The 23,935-nt window shown below is 40.5% G+C and overlaps 1 protein-coding gene across 12 annotated transcripts in view; it reads left to right on the forward strand.

Moving 5' to 3' along the window:
- Positions 1-23,935, forward strand: part of DLG2 (discs large MAGUK scaffold protein 2) — a 2,065,329-nt gene that overhangs the window by 1,900,783 nt on the left and 140,611 nt on the right. For all 12 annotated transcript variants that reach the window (XM_047691101.1, XM_047691090.1, XM_047691092.1 and 9 more), the window contains one exon: positions 19,018-19,132. In XM_047691101.1, coding sequence (XP_047547057.1) covers positions 19,018-19,132 — 115 coding nt within the window. The remainder of the gene's footprint in view (positions 1-19,017; positions 19,133-23,935) is intronic.

Consider the following 23,935-nt stretch of genomic DNA (forward strand, 5'->3'; position numbering starts at 1 on the left):
ACAGTAAATTTTGATCAAATGCTAACTATCCAAAATACATTTAAAAATTGTTACCATGGTTACTGTACCTAGAGGCTGATGCTTTATGTTCCCCACTCAGCCTCCCTCCACCAAGTCTCTGAGTTGTGCCCGGCCTCTAATCTACCCTTTTGCCAGGCTCCTGACAACATCCTAATTGGATTTTAATTTCCTAGTAACCTGCAGCAGTACACTGAGTTCAGTTCATTAGAGCCCTGAACAGAGATGTAGACAAAATAGAGCTTCCCATCTTTGGCCTTGGAAAACATCTCCTCCTCCTACCCCACCTCCCCCCCCCCTCCTCTTTTTTCTTTAACTTTTTAAAGTTGTAAATGAAGTTGCTCAGAAATACACAGGGAAGTTCTGTTCATCCTTCATGCCCATTGCCCCAATGTTGATAACTTTCTGATTAGTATAATACCCAAACCAGGAAAGTGCCATTGCTGCAATCCACAGAGAAGACACCTCATTTTATAGGTTGAATAGGATGCCTCAGGGCCGCAAATGGTGGTGGTTGGCAATGTGGAGTAGTAATAATAATCCTGTATATTCACGCAATGCTTTTGTACTTTTCAAAGCTCTTTTATCCCTTACCACTCATGCAGGTGGTCTATTAGCAAGTTTCTCACTCTGCCAACTGTTGCCAATACCTCCGTTTTACTTGATAATTCAAAGGCCGAAGAGCTCATTATAAGTAGGTTCCTTTCCATTTTCTCCTGGAAGGACACTGACATCAGGCTACCCCATCAAAAGATGACTCAGCCCCCTTTGTGCTGCACTTTCTATTGACTGAGAGAAATTTCTCCTCTTCAGAAGCAGAAGAGGCATGATCTTTTGCTCCTACACAGCTGTTTCCCTGCTTTGATCTGCCCTCTGCCAGCCCTCCACCTAGTCTCTCTGCCTGCCCAATGCTTCCTCATCCTTTGAGATGAGTCCTCAGTGTTCCCTCCTCTCAAAGACCATCCTCTTTGTGTTTCCTCTCAAGCTCGGTTGGGTCCCTCTCTTCTGCACTGATGCAGCTCCTTGTTTATATAACAAGCTTATTTGTGTTGTCTGTTTTCTTGACTGTCTCCCCAAATAAATAGTGAGTTCTTGAAAGACAGGGATTAGATTGCTTAAATGTTTATTTCTATCCCCAGCACACTTATTAATTAATTAATTAATTAGTTAGTTATTTTGAGAAAGAAGAGGTAGGAGGAGCAGAGGGAGAGGGAGAGAATCCCAGGCAAGCTCCATGCCCAGTTCAGAGCCCATTGTGGGGCTCCATCTCACGACTGTGAGATCATGACCTGAGCCAAAATCAAGAAATCAGTCACTTAACCAACTGAGCCACCCAGATGCACCCCCCTGCCCCTACCTCACAGCACACTTTTTAAATGAATGGGTAGATGGATTCGTGGAATAATTCTGTGTCAACCTGGAAATACAGAAAGGCTTTAATAGTGACTGAATGAAAGATAAAAAAGGAGATGAATCCTAGCATATCTTCTTTGGTGATATCCTGTACTTTCTGCATATTACCAAGTTTGGAAATATAGAACATGTAATGATGACAGGGTCCAAATGATTTTAACAAGATAGACCGATGGCAAGAAAGCACCAAGATTAAATTTCATAGAGTTGAATATAAATTCTGAGTTTCCTAATTAAATGTGGCAGCTTGAATATCTGCATATATCTCTGTTCCCTTCCAAAGCTCCACCAAAGTAACAATTAAGGAAATCAAACAGGTATAAATCTATGAGATCACAAAATAACTGAGTCTTGATAACACACGTAGGCAATATGAACAAAATTTTGGAAGTGGGAAAGATGCACCAGGGAGGGAAAAATGACTTAGCAGAGGGGTGAAAAATCGTAAACCCCAAGTATCTACAGGGGTGCGAAATACTAGAAAACCTATTTATATTGGTCTCGGCCCCTGGTTCCTGGCACAGAGCTCCTAAAATTCTTGTAATTTCCTGGGTGATAAGAGTGGTGTCTTTTGTTCTAAGGAGGTGACTCTGGGCGGACTCCTGGATAAAATGTCACCAGAAAAGTCAAGCCATGATGAGAAGCTTGGAATTCTCAGCCCTGTCCCCCATTCTCTAGAGAAAGGAGAAGGGCTAAAAATGGAGTTAATGATCATTCATGCCTACATAATGAAGCCTCCATAAAAATCCCCAAGAGATGCGCTTTTGAGCACCTGTGCCTCAGTGAACGCATGGCAGTGCTGGCAGAGTGACTGGTCAGGACCAGCCATGGAAGCTCTGCAGCCCTTCCCCCATACTCACCTTCCACCCTGCTCACCTCCTCCACCTGGATGTTCTGTAGCCTTTATCATATCCTCTTATAATTACCTGGTAAAGGTAAGTAAAATGTTTCTCTGAGGTCTCTGAGCCACTCTAGCTAATTAATGGAACCTGAGGTGGGGGTCATTAGAACCTCTCATCTCGAGCTGGTTGCTCAGAGGCACAGGTGAGAACCTGGACTTACAAAAGGCATCAGAAGTGGGGGGCGGGCAGTGCAGTCTTGGGGCACAGAGCTCAGTCTGTGCAATCTGATGCTACCTCCAGGTAGACAGTGTGAGAACTGGGTCGAGTTCTCAGATACGCTGCTAGTGTCTAAGAATTGCTAGCTGGTGTTAGGAAAAACCTCCACACACTAGGTGATCACAAGGGGTGTGAACCTGGTGCTCTGTGTGAGAGTGGTAGTCGTGTAAGTAGTAAAGGAGCCTCCCAGGGAAGAAACACACAGTAGGGAGGAACTGGGTTCTTCCCTACACAGGCGGGAGACTAGATTGTTTTGTTTAGTTTTTATAAGGAACATGAAGCCTACGAGAGGTACAGAACCTGCAAGGATCTAGGTATTAAAAGGCTGGGGTATTTGAAGGCAGGGATGTAGGGAAGGACTGAAAATACAAATAGTGTTTAGAAGTCTTACAAGGGACTTACTGGAGACCCAGATCCCCTCTTCTGCCTGCTACCCGTGCCCACCGCAGCAAATGCATTTTCTTCTTTAGAGTGAGCCAGAAAAATCTTTGGATCTGAGACATTGGACATGGAACAGGGTGGAGGGATGTTTCCAAAAGGAAAGATGACCAGGGAAAATGAATGCTTTCTGTCTTGGTTTCCTCCCTTCCTCACTGTCTCCTTCCCCACCTCCTCCCTCCCTTCCCATCCCTTCCCTTCCTTTATTTCTATCCATATCCAAAGAGTTATATATGAGGAGAGGGTCTGTTCTAAATAGTTTTAGGAGATAAAACTGAGAGAGACAGATAAAGAGGAGTTAGATAACGTTTCAAAATAGTAAAGAAACTAATCGGTGTAGGCAAAGACTATGAAACTCCTGTTCTCTGTGAAAGGCATTCTTTTCACTCCCTCTTGTGTCCTGATGAATCCAGAATGGGCCAATTGGAAACCTGCTGGTCGGCTGCAGTTTTCGGTTAGGCAAAGTGCGCTTCAGTGAGTTTTTGTGGATCTGTTACTTCATTCTAAAATAGGGTGAATGTAACTAGATTGTATTAAAAAGGGCAGTTTCTAGGGTTGCTCCATAGAAACCAGCTCTGTTCGAGTTTAAATAAGGATGAAAATTGTTGGAGTGCGTCGTTTCTGGCTCTTGACTTGGAAGCACAAATACCAAAGCAAGTCCCACAGATATTTTCCATGCCTAGACTAAAGGAGATGGAGAAGAAATTTGGCAGCAAATAATAATTGAAAGAACTTATGTGACTGTGCTAAAACAACCCCCAGAGTTAGGCTTCAGTCATCCTACATCTCCCAAATTTTTAGCCTTTCGTTGTGCAAGCTGCAAATAATTGACACCAGGCTCTGAGTCAGCTTTCTGATCCTCACCCTCATGGTTCAGATTAGAGTCTAATTATAAGAGCTACTCCTACATCTCCAGAGGCAGCATGCCTGGGATTTCTTCCTAAATTATTAATCAGGAGGAAAGATAAATTTGCTTGACTCCGTTCCGCAAGGATCAATTTTCCCATAGCATATTTTTATTTATTTGTGCATAAAAGTAAATTTTAATGGTTACTTACTTTTATTATTCCCTAATTTTTCCATGGCTCTAGAGGATGGAATGATCAGGCTAGTGGGTGTTCCACACAAGCCTATCTGAGCATTGATGCAGTGCAGTCTTCCCCCAGAACCATTCTGCGGGCCCCAGAAAGTATCTGGTTTATAGATGGTACTGATTATTAAAGATGTATCTCCCCATACTCCCAGTCACTGGAATTAAGGGAGTCTGGCATGAGAATACTAGGCTATAATAATGTCCCCTCAAATTCAGTGTGTCCCAGGATGGACTCCATCATTTTTCTTTGTTCCCTTCAATGGCACCTTCTTTCTGTTCTCAGCATGTTGCTCAAGAGGGAAACCTGAGGGAACCCTGGTTATTTCCACTCTCATTCTCATGTGCCACAGTGAATTAATCAGCAAAGCCTCTTCTGTACACCTCCCAAGTGGTTACCCCCTCTTCTCCATTCCCACCATCCTTACCATCTCTCACCTGGACCATTGGAGGAGACCCCAAATGACCTCCAGGTTTCTGATCTCTCAGCTGTCACTGTTTAGTATCTTCATGAGAATCCTGCCAGCTGAGTGACAAATGTAATATATCCCTTAAAAGTCCCTCGGTGGTTCCAAATCATCTTTGTTTGGGGTTCTAATTTCTTAGCATGTGATAACTGCAGAGGACAGTATAGGTTACACTTTGTCCTTACTTAAATGGCCATTCCAATTTCACATACACCCAGCAAGTTATTCACTTTCTCTTGGATCTTTTGCCAAAAATCAGGGGAACAATTTTATATTATATTAAAAAAATAGTGAAATAAGCAAAAAGAACTTTTCCTGAGCCATGAAAATAGCTAAAGTGAGCATGAAATTGTTACGATAAATTTTGCTGAAGAAATTTTATTCAGCTCTGTTTGTATTTGGGGATGGGTAATTTCCCATTATGTGCTTTTTTTGGTTGCTTGCCGTAAAATACTTGCAATATTAAGATGATTAACAGGAACATATATAGCATCTCGAGTCAAAGGTCATCTTAGCACCAGAGAAGAATCTAGCTAGGTGGTTTTAGGATTCGGAAACAGATAATTATGATGAGAAAGAACTGAAGGATAAATAACCATCTTAATCCGTACCTCTGGTGGTTCTTCCTTTCACTTCAACTGGAAGATGAAGAATATTTTAGTGGGAGAGCCATGGAGGAGTAGAACATATGGATCAAAGTCTCAACATTTGCAAAATGGCTGGATCCCTTTTTCGTCAGGATGAAGGAGGAAGAGTCATCTCAGCAGCTCCATTCAATCAGCTATCAGATGTTTCCCAAGCATCTACTTTTCCTCCCAAACAAGCAGTTATAGACAGTTCAAGTAGTTTTATTAATGTGGCATGTTGCAAAGGAGAAGTACCAGTTGCATTTGATGGAAGGATCTGTCGTAGCTCAGGGAGCTGTCTGGGGAAGTGATGTTGAAGGTAAGATGGGAAGGCTGAGAAACCAGATGAGGACTGATGGCAAAAGTGTTTGAGGCAGGTGGAACAGCACAGATGATGTTTTACAACTGGGAGAGAATGAAACAGAAAATCCCCAAAGCTAGTATCTGAGGGAACCAAAAGAAAGGGAGGGATTAACAAAGAGATGAGCTGGGGAGTAAAGCAGGGGCCTCATGCCTTTATTAAAAATTATAGATAGTATTCAAACTAGAGGCTAGAGATAGTTCTGGAATTGTCCTCACTGTAGAAATCTGCATATACATTAGCTAGGAGTAATGGAAAGTCCTGGAGTATGGGGCCTACTTTTTAATCATTTTATCACCGGTGTCCAACACAGAGCCTTACCATGGTTGATGCTCAAGGCATGTTTACTGATTGAACAGATGCATTTGAGCATTTGATGGCTCTTACCCAAATTGAATCTCAAAATGATGCTAAGTCTAGGTGTCCCTACCCTGTTTTACCATGAGAAAACCAGGACTCAAGAGTGATGCACCCAGGCGAAGGGGCCAGGAGGAGCCCTGGCCTCTCGTAGAACTGACATAGCAGTGCAAGCTTTTTAATTTTACCAAATTAGGATGTTTAATCTTTTTAATATCCAATTAAAACATTTCTATTATGAACATTTTCAAACACATACAAAAATAGAATGCTTGTATACTTACCCCTCAGATTCAGTAATAGTTAAGAGTTTGCCGATTTATTTCCTGTGTCACTTAAAGTATTTTCTTTGTTTATATGTTTTAAAATAAATTCCAACAGTATCTTTTTTCATCCCTTCAATATGCAAAAATGATAAAGAGAAAAGAGAACATTTTCTTATATTACCACAACACTCTTACGACACCCAGCAGAATAAAAAATAGTTCTTTTTATGATCCAATATGTAGTCTGTAATTGCTTGAAAATGTCTTTTTCCTAATCAGGGTACAAACAAGCACTATACATTACATTTGGTTGTTATGCCTCTTAAGTATAAAAAGGACATTTAACCACAAAAAAGTAATAAAGACATGGTTTTAAGGACACAGGCACCCCCCTGTCTATTCTATGAGTTTAGGTGTATGAAGCACTCCCACCCCCTGCTGTGTTTTTCCCTATCACGGTGTGGCCCTGGTCTCCGCAGCTGCTGCTAGGAATCCTGGGATTGTTGCGAATTCAAGGTTATCAGAATCGGGGCTGAATGCTCTCTCTCCTCAGCATCTCCCGCCTTCCCATAACCCTGGTATGTGCCCACTCTCTTGTCCTTGTTGCCTGAGCCATGGTTTCCAGTCGACTTCGAGTCTTAAACACAGAATTCCACTAATATATATTGAGCAGCTTTCATTTGGGCAGCATGTTGGGGGAGACCACACAAAGCCTTTTCATTTTGATCTTACCAACCTCCCTTATGGAATTCACTATAGATAGGAATCTTTAGTTATAGCAGAAATCAGTAGTTAAATGTTTGCTTAGGGTGAGCAAGCTGGTCTGAGCCAACCAGTACGTGTCAGGAGCAATAGAGAGGCTGGCAATCACCCATAGAGGAAATTGTAGAATCAGTGTATCAGAAAAAGCACTGGATGAGGCCAGCACTATAGGCTTTGGATTCAAGTCCCAGCTCTGCTGTGTGACCTTGGGCAAATTGCCTAGCCTCTCTGAGCCACTATGGGAAGTGTTCTTCCCATTGTGCTTCTATTTTTCTTGGAATAGTGGGTTATCTTCCAAGATGATATGTGTACATATTTTTCAAACACTATTAAAGGATAAATCTGCTAGGAATGTTGTGGAAGCAAGAAAGATATTTGTACCACTTAAGTCACACCCAAGGGGACTGCCAACCTGCCTACCTCTAGAGCCAGACTGCTTTATCTCCTTTCTCTCCCCTGGGCTATAATTAGGCAAAAATAATCACCCTTCTCTTTGGGCAAGATCTAACCGATCATTATTGCAGAAGAACATAGGAAGCTTGAACATTATTATTTTAGCTTCTAGTTCCATGATTTTAATACAAAAGAAGGAACAAGACAGATCCAGCAAAGATGTAATATTTGTATTTGTATTTGTAATATTTGTAATATAAGGAAGGCTTTCTTATCTAGTTGAATGTAGTCTCAAGTACTACGCCTTAAATTAGAAGGCAGAGTGCCTTGATCCTTCTTCTGATGATGCATCATTAATTACGAATCACACCAATTAAACAACAGCCTATGCTTCCCAGCTCTGAACCTTTCCCCTAGCCTACCAGCAAAATCTTGAGAGAATCAGCGTTGGCAGCTAGGCTGTAATGATACCAGCAGTTTCCATTTTCCTGTCAGAGTTTCACGTTTACTCTCTCATGCATGATGCCCTATGTAGCTTTGTTTCCATAGCCAACATAGAAATCAGATTCCATACCATTTGAAACAAATTTCAGTTACTGAGGAAATATTCATCCAGGTAGATTGGGGTTTTAAAAAAAGACTATATTATATGAATTTTTTTTTCTTTAAGATTTATTTATTTATTTATTTTAGAGAGAGTGTAAGAGAGCAGGGGGAGGAATAGAGGTAGAGCAAGAATGCCCAATGCAGATCTCGATCTCATGACCCTGAGATCATGACCTGAGCAAAAACCAAGAGTTAGATCCCCAACTGACTGAGCTGCCCAGTATGAATTGTTTTTTCTTTTTAAGATTTTTATTTATTTATTTGACAAAGAGAGATCACAAGTAGGCAGAGAGGCAGGCAGAGAGAGAGAGGAGGAAGCAGGCTCCCCACTGAGCAGAGAATCCGATGTGGGGCTCGATCCCAGGATCCTGAGATCATGACCTGAGCCGAAGGCAGAGACTTTAACCCACTGAGCCACCCAGGCGCCCCATGAATTGTTTTTATTATCACTTTGTCTTTAGCCTGTACCATTCGGTTTATCAAACATTTTTATATTTGATTCTTCATTTGATGCTCGCAACAAACTTGTGATGTAAATAGGGTATTAATATCATCCCCATTTCATAAACAAGAAATATAAGGCTTGAGGAGGTTTTAATGTTTTTTCTTTTCCATTTATTAAGCATTCTAGTCCATTACCATTTACAAATGCCATTGCATTTAATCTTCCAACAGTCTGTTGAGGTAAGTGATTTTTTTTTTGTTATACAGATGAGAAAAACAAATCTTCTCTAGACTGAATAACTTGCACAAAAGTCCACATTGTGAGTCAGTAGTGAACTTAAGATGCAAAGTTGGATTCTATTTGGTTTTTTAAAAAATCACATTACATCAGGCTATTCCTAATTGCTTAAAGACAACTCCTTTGCCAAGCCCAGAAAGTTTCTTTGCTTACTCTGTTATGTAATAATCCTGATAATTAAAAAAAAAACTGCCTTTATGAATCTATAAAACAAAACTTGCATGAAGCCAAATTGAAATTTGATGTATCTAATTTTTAGAGTTGTATGCATATTGTGTGAAATAGCTGGTTAGGGATTCAGACTGTGGTTTGCCCATAAAACTTACTTCATTTTTCACATTAAAGAATTTGTAAGCATTTGGCTGAAACCTCTTTAAAGGGTCTCTAGCCAAGCTGCACAGAAAATTGTTCAAGTCAAAACAAATGACCCCAGTTCTACTGAGAGAGACAGAGAGAGACAGTATACTTTAATTCAGTGTGTTATTAAAAATTATTCTAGGGCACCTGGGTAGCTCAGTGGGTTAAGCCTCTGCCTTCGGCTCAGGTCATGATCTCAGGGTCCTGGGATCGAGTCCTGCATCGGGCTCTCTGCTCAGCGGGGAGCCTGCTTCCCCCCCACTCTCTGCCTGCTTCTCTACCTACTTGTGATTTCTTTCCCTGTGTGTCAAATAAATAAATTAAATCTTTAAAAAAATTATTCTAAAAAGTTTGCTCACTTCATAGTAGATTTGGCAAACTAAAGGATCACTTTTCTTTACCTGAATTCTGTATTTAACCCACCCAACTCAGCGGACATTTATGTTAGCATTTATATACTGATAGCTGTCTGTCGTACTCTGTTTTAAGTGTTAGGGATACTGGGACACCTGGGTTGCTCAGTCATTAAACATCTGCTTTCAGCTCAGGTCATGATCCTGGGGTCCTGGGATCAAGCCCTGCATGGGGCTCCCTGCTCAGTGGGAAGCTTGCTTCTCCCTCTCCCACTGCCCCTGCTTGTGTTCCCCCTCTCACTGTCTCTCTTTCTGTCAAATAAGTAAATAAAATATTTAAAAACCAAACTAAAAATAAGTTTTAGGATACAGAAAACAATTGTGACAGTGTCTTGCCCTTATGGTGTCCACAGCTGAGTTCTTAGTGCTCAGTACTGAAGAAGTACAAGAAATTGGTATATACATCCTTTTCTTTTGTGAAGTGCAGAAAAGATAGCAGACTTACCCTATTGTCTAGGATTCCCAGTTAAAGTTTGACTCTAGAGAATTTAGTTTTTAATATGTTTCTCTCTTTCTGTCACTCTCCATCTCTTTGTCACGGACACACACACACACACACACACACACACACACACACACACACACACAATAGCACGGTAGCTTGGTCAGAAGTAAGCCAAACAACATCTCTAAATCTTTACCAGTGGAAAACTCCATGTTACCACTTTAACACAGAGGTGGCAACCTGGGAGATGAGCTAAGTCAGGGGTTGAAGTGAACATCTAGTAAATTCCATTGGCCAGAGGTCAGCTCTGTTGAAGGCAGGTGGGCATTCCCATGGCTGTGTGAGAGGGAAACCAGTCTTCTGAAGTTTTGTTTTGTTTCTAAAAACCGCACCCTTCCCAGCATGACAGCTTGAAAAGCAGCCAGAGTGAGAAGGCTCTAAGGTATTTCTAAAGCCTGATATGAAATGGCAGGACCTTTTCTGTGTCTGTCTGGCTCCGAAATCCCAGGGCAACTAAGAAAACAAGAGGTGGTGAAATGGGAACAATTGTTTTGTTTTGTTTTGTTTTGTTTCTGAGCTCCAAGTAAATACGGTTACTCTTGTATCATCATACGCAAGAATTTTGACAGACTGTTGCTTCTTGGACTTGAAATTTAACCTCTGATCTATGCCTCACCCTCTTATAAATACGTGATTTTGCTAAGAGCCTAGTGGACAGGGTGCAGTAACGTATTTGGGATTTTCTTGATTTCACACTTATCAGATTACAGTGATTAGGAGGCTAAAATCTTCCCCCTCTACACACATGCATTTTAAGATCAGCTTGTAAGATCAGAATGAGTCTGGTATCCACCCTCTCCAAAAAAGATGCTCTCGTTGTTATTAATTGATGGTGCTTTTAAATATCAGTACTGCTTAAAACGATGGAAATGAGGTACACTGTGTCAGGACAATGTTTTATAGGGGCAGAGATGATTTCCCCACCTAACAGGAAACCATTCTCTCTGAGAGGGTAAGGGATTTTCCCAACATCCCTCAGAGCCAAGACTCAAGTCCAGCAACTCATTCCAGGGAATGACTTTGAGACCCTTCTTGATCTTCTCCCTTTGCCAGGAACCCCACAGTCTTTCACAAAGATTTACCCTGCCTCAGTTTCTCCATTATAACATGGATCTGACTATATTGGCTTCTTCCCACCATAGAGATATCCCATTACCTTCTAGAAAGCACTTAATCCTACTCACAAAGAGCAGATATTTAAATGGCAGATGCTCTTTTTTTATATTCACAACAGGAAAGTAGAAAATTAAAGGCAGCAAAGCACCAGCCTGTGAGCCCCTTGAGGCAAAGGTCTTTCCGGTGATTTTGGTGTCCCTAGCAATTAGGATTGCACCTGGCATGTAAGAAATCCTAAAGAAATGTTTGCTGAATAAATGAAAGAAGGATGTTACCCCCCAAAAGAAATGGAAACTTTTTATAATTGCTCGCAGTATCTCGTCCCTGGAGCAGTGATCAGATGTCATGCTAAAAATAGATGTGAACTGTTGCTCCTGCATCCTTCCCTCGCACCCCTCCTGGACCCTGGCAGCAAGGAGTGTCATGTCCAGGTAGATAATACTGTGATAATACTGTGATCCCAATAGACTGCACACCATTGATATTTGCCCCAGCCTGGGCACTATTGGAAAGTGCCCGGCACTTAAACTTCCTTAGCTTATGAAGTACTCAGAGCTCCTAGTTCAGATTTGTCTATGAAAAACATCGCTTCTCAGGCATGCAGCAGGTGGCCTCTCCCAACTACTTTCCCTGTAGTGAGGAAATGGTAACTCAGCAGGAAAGCAGCCTGTGTCACTAGGATGTGCAGAACCCCTTAGAGTTCGATGATTTCACCAGTTGTTGGTAATGCTGCACAGTGTCCATAATGAGCAAATGGGAATAAGATGCTAGTCCTTATTGGTGCCACTAAGGACTGCATATGCATTTATTCTGAAGGAAGCCACCAGGAAAATAACAGCAACAACTATTGTACATTTGCCAAATGCTTCATGTCAGATCTCACTGTGATTCTCAAAACCACTTTGTGGGAGGAACCTCACAATTTTGCAGATGAACGAACAGAGGTTCAGGAAACTTCCCAGGGCCCCGTTGGTAGCTAAGGACAGGCTTAAGATTCAGAGCTGGCTTCCTAACCTAGAGTTCCTAACCCCGCTTCCTCTGCTCACACAACTGGGGGTCAGCAGCATGAGGTTGTAACTGGAGAGAGGTGCCCTCCCCACCAGTTCACTTAGAGAAGAGCATGCCCATTGCTTCATGCTGTTGTCTAACGCACGGAGCTCATCATTTCCTTCTCAGAGACACAAGGCTGGCCATCTGAGCCTTGAAAATGTGAGTAGCTTTAATCAGTTTGGATTAATCCTACTGCCTTAAATAACTCCTGCCCCCTCAGAGAGGCAGTGCCTCCTTTTCTGTGTGAATGATAAGGTAGGGTTGCATTCTGTGTCTCCTCATTCACCTTTGACAAATTTCAGAGGAAACCAGTGTATAGCAGAGACGCTTCTCATGTGTCACATGTGGTGTTCACATCTTTGCCTTTCTCCATTCAAGTGTCCATCAGTAGCTCACACCCTTGAGAAACCAGCAGGCAGCGTGAGCCTATACCAAGGGAGGCTCTGGAATGGACACAGCTTTCCATTTTACTTAGTACAGAAAGGGGTTATGACTTTTGCAAGCAGTGAATAAGAGTGGGTGTTGAATTACACATGATAATTAACAGGAGGAATTACCAGTCATTACCAAGAGTCAACCCTTGACGTCCATATGCTCTCTTGTAATCTTCCCAACACATCTTGATGTAGAAAAAATTATTATTCATGTTCTGCTTATGAGGAAATTGATCCCAGAAAGGTTAATAATTTTCATAACGATACACAGCTTGTAAGTGGCAGAGCCAGGATTCTGACCCCGTCTATATAAGTCGTATTTTGTACCCTGTCTACTGTTAGCAGCCATCATGTCCAACCAAGTGAAAGCAAGTGACACAATCCCAGTATGAGTGTGTTGCCAGGAACAACTGGATTTAAATGCCCAAGAAGGAGACATTTTTCTTGAAACTCCTCTAAAACACATTTGCCTAGAAATCAGTTCTCAGTGGGTTGCTTCTTATTATACAAGATAACCCCAAAAAACATAACACAGATAACTTTTGCAATTCTGAAAGCATTTACCAGGCACCTATTTCATGCAAAATAAGCCAGAATAAGGTGTTCCTGCTTTAATGCAGCTCCCTACTTCAGCATTATGATCGATTTCCTTGTCAGTGTCCCATTCTGGAAGCAAACTCCTTCAGGTTCTTATTCAGCACTATATGCTAGGCACCTAGCACAGTCCTGAGTCTAGAGCACAAGGAACCACAGGCCCTGAGGTTTGTGGATCAGAGATGGGGGGAGGCTTCCGCACCTCTAAGGAGTTTGCACTGCAACAGAGAAGTCCGGCATTCACATAATCAGCACAGCAGATGAGAGGTAGGAGAGCAAGATGTCAAGAGAGATAAGGAGAGAGTTGAGGACGCCTTAGGTTCTAAAGGAGAAGTAAGGTGTTAAACCAGATGGGAAGATATAATGGAAATAAATTGGCCTCCCAGAGATCCAAGGTCAACCCAGTGACTTGGGTGAAGTTAACCTCCCTGCACTTTTTTCCCCTCATCTCTAAAACTCCCTCAGAGCTTTGTTAGGAGAAAGAACATAGTATTTCAATTACACAGCACAGATACTAGCCCTCAGGTTCTCAGAAAACATGAATTCTCCTTTAGATGGTATAAAGATTGGAGTACTTTCAAATCTCAGATGAATGTTCTCCCCAGTGTTAGGAACTTGACTGAAAAATGTATGAAAAGCGAAGGCAGAGATATGACTAAAACCTTCAGGGAAAGGGGCAGGGATTGGTTAAGATTAAATAGATGTGGCAGTGTTAGATTTGGTTTTGTTGAAAAGTGTGATTTTTCAGTACTATTATAAAACATAAAGAAGACTTACATCTCACGGTTTATGTATCTGCTTGCTTATTTATTTCTAGAGCATTTCTAACCATAAACTTGTTCACCTTTGAGAAAATGGAGACAGTGCTCCTCTTCTCCCTCTGTCTCTGTCTCTCTTATATATACACATACCATTTATATTTGTAAATACAGATTTTGTTGCTTTTGCTCTGATGAAATTACTTGTACTTAAGTTTTATTTTCTAAAAAGGAGTGAAGAGGGGCACTGGGCTGGCTCAGTCAGTGGAGCATACAAGTCTTGAAATCGGGTTCATGAGTTCAAGCCCCATGTTGCCCAGGGAGCCTACTTTTAAAAGTAATAATAAAATAAAAAATAAAAGGGTGTCTGGGTGGCTCAGTCGGTTAGGCTGCTGACTCATGGCTTTGGCTCAGGCTATGTGAGTTATGGGATCGAGCCTCATGTAGGGCTCTGCACTCATCAGGGAGTCTGCATTGAGATTCTCTCTCTCTGCCCCTCTCCCAGCTTGTGCATTCTTTTCTCTAAAAATGGATAAATAAACTTTAAAAAAAAAAGAAAGAAAGAAAGAAAGAAAGAAAGAAAGAAAGAAAGAAAGAAAGAAAGAAAGAAAGAAAAAAGAAAAGCATGAGGAGATGGGTAAGCACTTTTAAACATAGGATTTGTGGTGTCAAAGTGGAAAAATTGAGGGCACGATGTATTCCAGTTAAGACAAATGCAATACAGCACAGCACTTCCCCGTCCACAGTGGGGAGTGTAAACACTGTAGAAGATGGTGTAAAACAAACATTTCAAAAGCAAGGCAGAAAACATCTGGGAGATCTAATGAGCCATACAATAAGGAGAACACAGTTTGCTATTAAAGCAATTAGCCTGTTGTGACATACAGAGTGTGACAGCCAGAAGAGCCTTACAGAGTGCTGATCAGTTACAGGTTAAGTATCAGAGAAGAGTTTCCAATGTGTGACATGCCTGTGACGGAGAGAGTACAGAGATAACCTGAAGAATGATAAAAATATCAGTGGGATTTGGAAGCAGCCATGATTAGACAGGAATAAAACCTTAAAATTAGATAGACGATTTAACCTTGAAAGAAGTCCCACAGGAGAAGCGTGTTGTCTTTCTTCATTAAGAGAAACCTTAACACTGAACATGGGCAATTTCAGAGGCTCAGTCAGTTAAGGGGCGGCCTGCAGCTCAGGTCGTGATCCCAGAGTCCTGGGATCAAGCCCCGCATCAGACTCCCTGCTCTGTGGGGAGCCTGCTTCTCTCTCTCCCTCTGCCTGCCTGCCTACCGCTCCCCCTGCTTGTGCTCTCTCACTCTCCCTCTCTGTGTCAAATAAAAAAAGAAGGAAAGAAAATGGGCAATTTCAGCGCCTGTAGGCATTTTATAACTGAACTCATTTAATGATTCTGCTCATTTCCTCATTCATGATTCATTCAGAAAATGTTTGTTGAAACCCTATTATTTAAATGCCTCCTGCACACCAGACACTGTTAGGGACAGGGAACCCCAAGGAGAGTGAGTTGTGGTTTCTGTTCTCAGAGAACTCAGTCTAATGGGGAAGATGGGCAACTGCACAAATCACTGCAATTTGGTGTGATAAGTACAAAAAGGTAGCAAAGTGGTCAAGCAGGGTCAGGGATTGGCACTGAATTGTGATGCTTAAGTAGGGGAGAGGAGATGTGATGTTAGGTTTTTATCACAGTAGCGCCGTCCTCAAAGTTGTAAGGGAGGCAGTCCTGGGAACCGATGGAGGATTGACTTACTAGTTCTTGGGAAATGCCTGGTATTTAGGAAGGGGCAGTGTGGAGCATGATCAGAAGACACTAAGAGATCCTGCTTTGTCTCCCAGACCAGATGATCTTCTTCTCCGAGAAGTGCTAACGGGGTCTGCATGACATCTGTGCAAAGCTCTGACCAGTACCTGCACTAGCTAACCTGCCCATCCATGCACTCACGCAGCCTGAGATCCTGTTTGGAACAGCAAAGAGCTGGATGGGTCTATCTTCCGCCATACTTCTCTACAACTGTTGAATAAATTGTGGTCTTAACCATATGATGCCATTAAGGGTGTTAAGAAATATATCTACGTATTTGGGAGAAGGCAGGAAAAGATCCAAATTACACAGTTATAAAGGAAGATAAAAGCATTAGCATAATACATATTGATCTCATATGTATGTGGGTATGTGTGTGTATGTATATGAAATGAGTTGATAAATGTCTGTGCAAGTACAACAGGTATTTCTAGAGACAGGTGTAGCAACAGACAGCAGTGAGAGGGAAGGAAGAAGAGCTAACCTCTCAGTTTTTATTCTCTGTTTTTCCATGTAGTCCAAATATTGACAACATCCATGAACTTGTCCAAATATTGACAACATCCATGAACTTAATTTTGTGACTTAAAGAAGAAATAATTGCCCATGAAGCACTAAGCAGAGTGTCTGCCATGTGATGCCAATTAATAATTAATTGACTCTTAGGATGGCAAGAAAACATGACTTGCCCTAAAAAATTTAAATCTGCATACAGTGTCATATTGATTGTTATAAATGAATGCTTTCCTCTGTCAAAAGGGATTTAAATAAATTTCATAAATTATAATCAATAGATTTTAGATTAAATATATGTTCTGCTTATTTAATCATTTAGGATTTAATTATTTAGAGCTAAGTTTTGCCCCAAAGATACAGATGTAGTGAAAAGAAGGGACACATGCACCCCAAAGTTCAGAGCAGCAGTGTCCACAATAGCCAAACTGTGGAAAGAGCCAAGATGCCCTTCAGTAGACAAATGGAAAAAGAAGATGTGGTTCATGTATACAATGGAATATTACTCAGCCATCAGATAGGATGAATACCCACCATTTGCACCAACATGGATGAAATTGGAGGGGATGATGCTGAGTGAAATACGTCAAGCAGAGAAAGACAGTTGTCATATGGTTTCACTTATATGTGGAACATAAGGAATAGCATGGAGGACATTAGGAGAAGGAAGGGGAAAATGAAGGTGGTGGGGTGCGGGGGAATCAGAGAGGGAGAGGGAGACAAACCGTGAAAGACTATGGACTCTGGGAAACAAACTAAAGGTTTCAGAGGTGGTAGGGGTTTGAGGGGATGGGATAGCTGGGTGATGGGTATTAAGGAGGGCACATATTGAAATGAACTCTGGGTGTTATACACAAACAATGAATCATGGAACACTACATCAAAAACTAATGAAGTACTGTATGGTAACTAATGTTCCATTAAAATTAAAAAAAAAAAAAAAAAAAGGCTGTATTGAAGAGGGAGGCTTCCAAATCCAGATTACATAAGACTTTGCTTAGGCACCAGAAATTTCCAGTCAACTTTGATGGTTTTATCTTTAGAGTACTAAACTTTAAAAATATTTAGCATTCAGAGGCACCTGTGTGGCTCAGTGAGTTAAGCCTCTGCCTTCAGCTCAGGTCATGATCTCAGGGTCCTGGGATCGAGCCCCACATCATGCTCTCTGCTCAGCGGCGAGCCTACTTCCCCCTCTCTCTCTGCCTGCCTCTCTGCCTACTTGTGATCTCTGTCTGTCAAATAAATAAATAAAATCTTTAAAAAAAAATTTAGCATTCATAGGTTATTATCCAGTTATCTTCTTATCACTGAAAACCAAAGTTAAATCTTCTCCTCTATGATATCCTACCCCATAATAATCAACAGATAGTCAGTAAATTGAATTTAAATTTAATTTTGTGGAACTTTTTATTATAAGAATTTGAAACACTGTAAGGAGATCATCTTTTATTATGTTCATTTAGTCATCCTTATTTTTATGAAAAATTATGAATAAATTAAATTGAAAATCAAATTGTTTTTTGAAATGTACTGAGGAAATACTTTATGATGAGTTTCTCTCTATAAAAGAACAATTTATAATTTGAATTAGTATTTAAAAAATTCTCTATGGTGAGTTTCTTTGCAATTAAAAGAACCATTTAAAATTTGAACTAACATTTTCACATTTATCTTGTGAGTGAATTGGCCTTCTCACCCACTAGATTTTGCTAAAGCAAGACACTGTATGCCAAGGAGATATAACAAATTGTAATCAATAATATCAAAACTTCAAGAGCTTTTCCTTTTTACATGCTGATTGTGCTAATATCTTAAAACCTGTTTGTGCTGTCTTCATTTTTATTGGATTGACCTATGGAAAAAATATTTTTCCTATGAAGAAATAGTATGATATATACCTACATTTTCTTGATTTTTTTTAGACCTATATGTTTCTAAAATATATTTATCCCCATTTCCAATGCTGTTCTCTAGAAGCTCATTTAAATGTGTAATGCATATTAGAGTTGATGAAGTTTGACATGGACTTTTTGTATTAAAGTTACAAGGCAAAATTGAAGTATGATCCCAAATGATCAGCTTGTAGCAACCCTCTAATTGCTAATTCCTTGGATATTTGTTTTGTTCATGGATCTTGGTGTTTTGTGGGTATTTTGTTTTGTTGGGCTTTTTGCCCTCTTTTCTAAATTAAAGTTTAATTTTGAGATAATCATATATTCATATACAGTTGTAATAAATATTATAGGAAGATCCATGTAACGTTTACTCATAGTTCTCCCCAATGGTAACATTTTATAAAACTAAAGCACATTCTCATAGCCAGGATATTGACATTGATGTAATCCATTAATCTAATTCTAGTTTTCTGAGTTTTCCTTGTACTCGTCTGTGTGAGTGTATGTGAGTGTAGTCAAGTATAGATCATTTTTTCACACGTTCGGTATCCATTACCAACAGTCAAGACAGCACATTTTCATCACCACAAGAATGCCCTGTGCTGCCTGTTTATAACCTCACATACCTCCTCCCCCGTGGACTTTTCACATGTTGGGGATTTGATGGCAATATATTTTCTAGTTACATTTGAAGAAGTAACTGATTGTCCTTTTCCTTTTGTCAATGTCTGCAAATAAATAACATTAAGCAACTGATCCCTCTGTGTTCATTGTTCTGAGTTGTGCATCTCCCTGATACTTGGCAAAGGAACCAGCATCAGAGGCAGGTAGCTGCCTTGGCTATGCACCATTTCTCCTTTTCTGAAGGCACGGGACCAAATCTACCATCTTTGTTTCCTTTTCCAGATTACGCTCGATTTGAGGCCAAAATCCATGACCTGCGCGAGCAGATGATGAACCACAGCATGAGCTCCGGGTCCGGGTCCCTGCGAACCAATCAGAAACGCTCCCTCTATGTCAGGTAGGCAACGGAGCATTTCTTACTGTGATCTGCACTTTGTGAGCAATCCAGCTTGAGGAGATAAAAGCAACAACTTGTAGCTATGGAACATGTGTTTTTATTAATAGTTCATCACCGTAAGACGTCAAGTTTAACCACTTTGAAGATGTTTTTGAAATGTTATTACATTACTTTTAACAAGTTGCTCTTTGAGAATGTTATGGTCCAGGGTCAAGTTCTCAGCACCGGTTGCGGTAAAAATAATGAAAAGAGTTATTTTCATTCCTGATCATCTTAAATTGAATATATGGACCAAAACCTTAGACATTTTCTTACTGTCAATATATGAAGAAAATATTCTTGTCTCACCTCTTGATCTGCTTGATATATATTGCATGAACTTGGTGTATTGATTGAAAATCAAAAGCACACTGCTAGAGACTTACATGCTTCTTCCCAGCAACTGGAAAGACTTTCTTCCGTGGTATCTCATGATCAGTTGTTTCTTAGACTATGAAAGGTACCTGTTCCTTGCCTGACAAAATTCATTAATTCAGCTGGGAAAAAAAAAAAAAAAGTGGCTGATTGAACTTGAAAAGTGTTGCAGTCTTTCATCCCTCTAGCTAACTGTTGAATAAGATTCATCATCACTGAACTATAATGTGCACCTCTTCTTAATGCGAGCCTCCTATATTCCTTCCAAAATATACTTAATCAATGCTGACTGTACTTTTTAAAGTAATATAAGTACTAACAACCAAAGGGGGGAAGTGATATCTAATACATTGTCAAGGTGAATCTATGGGCCAGACGAGGAACCATACCCACCCTCACTGCATTCTCCTCTCTTCACTTGGCCCCAGAATCTGGTCCGACTTCCACCTAAGGTCATATCCTGCTCACATGAAATTTACTGTCTTTTTCTCACATGAAGGGTATGTTATGGATACTAAATTATGGACTTGAATTGATGTGCCCTGTTGATTCCACTTTGGCTATGAAGTTATCTTCTATGTGTATCAGGTAGGCACAGCAGGGCCAAGAAGGGAGCAGGATTCCAGATGGTGGCACGTTCTTGATGGCCTTGAGTTGCTGGACACCTAGAACAAGCATGGCCTTGAGTTGCTGGACACCTAGAACAAGCATAGAGTCCCTCCTTATTCCAGGAGGTTCTAATACTTCAAAAGCCCAAGATTTAAGATAAAAACAGGATAAAACAAAGCGAAACTACTTTTGACTATTAATGTTCCATATTTGACTGACTGAATTTCACAAGGTTATTTGGATATACTGCAGTGTATCCGCAACAGGAACTATTAAGAACCACCCTGGAACGTGTCTTGTAGTGAAGTCACAGATGTGATGGAAAGTAACTATTTCTTTTCTCCTCACTGGCTTTATGTTGCTGGTCTTTGTGATGCAAAATATTTTAAATCTTGAAATGTTTTAGTCTTGGATAGCAGATTGGGAAAAGCCAATTGAGTTAATAGGATAGAGAAAAATCAGTTAATGCAAATGAAATGGGTATATAGAATAACACTGGAAGGAAAAATTACCGTACTGTTATCTTATTAAAAAAATAGAATGAATAAAAATATTAATGTACGAGAAAAATTTTGCTGAAAATATACTGGTAGGAGCTTAGTCTTTTGAATTAAGTTGTGGACGGTTAGGAAAATTAAATTGTATGATACAGTGATGGACTGTAAAACTAGTGGACTTATTTTAAAGAGTAGTATTAATCAGACCCAAACCTTTATTCTCTAAAATGATAAATAAAAGTATGACATACAGAAGAGATCTAGACTTAAGGTAATAAAGAATCTTATCTTGTATCACATTCTGATAGTTGGAAATGGAATTGAAAGGAGAACCTCTTTCAAATGACACTTAAAAATTAAAAAAAAAAAAAATAGCTGACACTTCCTGGGAAATTCTCCAGATGATCTCTCCACTATACAAATAATATGGTATTTGTTTTCCAAATGTATAATTATCAATACTTTAGTTAGTACCTAGAGGGCTGTCCTTAGCATCTAAAGGACTCTTAGAGGCATAACATTGGAAGAGGTAGGGGACATGCATAGAGTAAAATCAGAGGAAAAGAATTTTCAAGACCTCCCCCACCTCGGCCTTGTTCTCATACGATGTGCCTACCCCAACAACAGCAATGACAAGGCAATCAAATAGAATGAACTAGCAAGGCCTAGGGGGAATTCTTACTAAAAATGATCCAGCAACTTTGTACCTTTGTCCCCCACTCTTTATTTTTTACAGAGGGGGTTATTTTTTACACCAGATTTAGCTTTAGGATTTTCATAGTGATGCTTGCTTTATCTAGAGCACTGGAATAGGGCTGGTGCCAGTTGGTTGTACTTATTTTAGAAAGTCAACTAAGTTCCTCTCTCAAAATAAATGAGTAGCAGGATTTCTCTGATTATATAAATATCAGATGATAAGCATGTTTCTTTAATCTCAGAATGACATCCTGGAATATTATTCTGCTTAGCTTTATGGAAGTCTAGGGCTGGATGGAATCTTAACCAACCCCAGGTCCACAGCTTAATTGACAGGACAGGAAACTGCGGCCCCAGGAGGGGAGAGATCTGCCACAGCTCTTTGGTGGCAGAGTCAGATCTTCTCCCTGCCTTCGCACTCGCACTCGGCCTCCCAAGGGCTCAGCTTCTGCGGTATCAGCTGTTGAATGTACTCGAGCTGTGATTCCCAGTCTGCTTCTGGCAGCACAGCCCCCAACTCTTAAATGAAGAAATAGGTTAGCCAAGAGGAGAAACTCAAACATAAACCCCTTGGGGGGTTACACAGGATAAACTGCGCTGCAGGACATATGGGATTTCTTTAGTTTTATTGGTATTTTTCCATGAAGCCAAAACCTAAACCAGAAAGCTAACAGCCTCTCTTTGTTCTGTGATAAACAGTTTAGCTGACTTGTAGAATATTTGTGCCACAAAACCACCCCTTCCCCTAGGAGTTGCCTCCTCTTCCACACACACACATACACACACACACACACACACACACACACACACATCCCCCCCCACACACACACACCCCACCCCCACCCCGGCTGTGTCTGAGAGGCTGCATTTTCTCAGGATGCTGCATGAGCTGGCCTCATTCCCTCACCAGAAGTAGTCCTCCCAGGTGATAGCAATTTGTTTGCCTGAAAGTGTCGAAAGGAGGGAGGGGGAATCCGCACATCCGAGCCAGGCAGGGTTTCAGACTTGAGCCAACTGTCTCTATTTTCCAATCTATGTGTAATTATTTTCCTTCTTGGAATCTTTTGTGTAAGGTGCCCAAAGTGCTTTGGTGATGCTATGCAAATGGAGTTGATTACTGCTTATGCTAACACTGTACCTGTTCTGTGCGAATGATTTGGATATATTTGATTTACTAGGCTCTTTGTATTGTGTATTTCCTGCATTGTGAAACATAGAGCTGTAGAACCTTAAAGTAAATAAAATGTAAAAAATTTGAATAAAATATTTTTCAAAATGCTCCACAAGTACATTTATGAATTCTTCAGACGTAGATGCACTTGGGCTCCCGAGCCACCGCAATACAGATTTTTTTGCACGTGTTTCGAGGCTATGTGGGCAGATGGAGCTCTCCCTGCCTCTAAGATACGCGCTCTTACCTACCAGCTGGTGAATGCATCCCTATGACAGAGAACAAAGCTTTTCCTGTTACTAATAGGAATGGACCTTTATATTCAAATGCTACTAAGAAAGGTCAGAGATGCAGGTGCTTGAAATCACACAGAAGTGCAAACAGCTAAGGAAAGTGCCTTTCAAAATATAAAGGAGAGCAGGAGTATCCAGGGCTTGGAGAATCAGGAGAGGAGGAAAGAAAAGCAGCCAAGTCCACCAATGGGAGTAAAAGATCACAGGAAAATGGCCCATGTTCATTAGTTAATCAAAGGTATCCATTTTGAGAGCTTAAGTGAATAATCTCTCTGTCTTGAATTTGGGTTTAAAAGTCATTTGCTTTGATTTATTTGTACATTATCAAGCTGTTTTGGAGTGTATATTTTGTGCCAAGACCTATATGGATACTGAGGACTCAGCCATAAAAGTCAAAGTTTCCTGTCATAAGAACCTTCCATCCAGTGGGAGAAACAGATGAGAAGAAGACAATCACAGTGCAGCATGGTGTGAAAAATTATCTCTAGAAAGGCCTGGCATCTTTAATTGCTTTGTAATGCAAAGATACCCAAATTGGTCCTTAAAGATCTTACGTGAGTTAACTTACATGTTTTCAAGTCTTTTTACTCAAAGTAAGAAAAACATTCTTCATCATGTCCCAGTAAACACATAGACAAAGCTGGAAAATATTTTTTTTATTAAATTGTGCTTTTTATGTAAAGTGGATTTTGTTGTGTTCCATTCTATTTGTCTCCCTTTAAAAAAAAAAATGAAGGCCACAGCTCATCAACTTGATTTAATAACTCACTAATGGGTCACAATGTACAGCTTGCAGATCGAATAAACCAGAAGGGGCACTCTAGGCAGATGAGACACTGTATGTAGTCAGGAGAGCACACCTTTACTGCATTACATGGAGCAAATCTCTGGGCTGGTGTTTCAGCCATCTTGGTACAGATGAAGTGGAAGTGAAGGGAAATATTTGTCAGGCACCTTCTGTGGGTCACCTGTTGTGCTTGTGGTGTTATACAAATGTTTTCCCATGTGGTTCTCCCAATGTCTTGAAGAGACAAGGAATGTTTCTTCCATTTTACAGATGAGAAAACTGAGATTCACAGAAGTTAAATAATGTCCCCAAGATCACAGAGTTAGACTGGATGTA

Source organism: Lutra lutra, chromosome 10 (genome assembly GCF_902655055.1).
Source record: "Lutra lutra chromosome 10, mLutLut1.2, whole genome shotgun sequence".
NCBI classification, from domain to species: domain Eukaryota; kingdom Metazoa; phylum Chordata; class Mammalia; order Carnivora; family Mustelidae; genus Lutra; species Lutra lutra.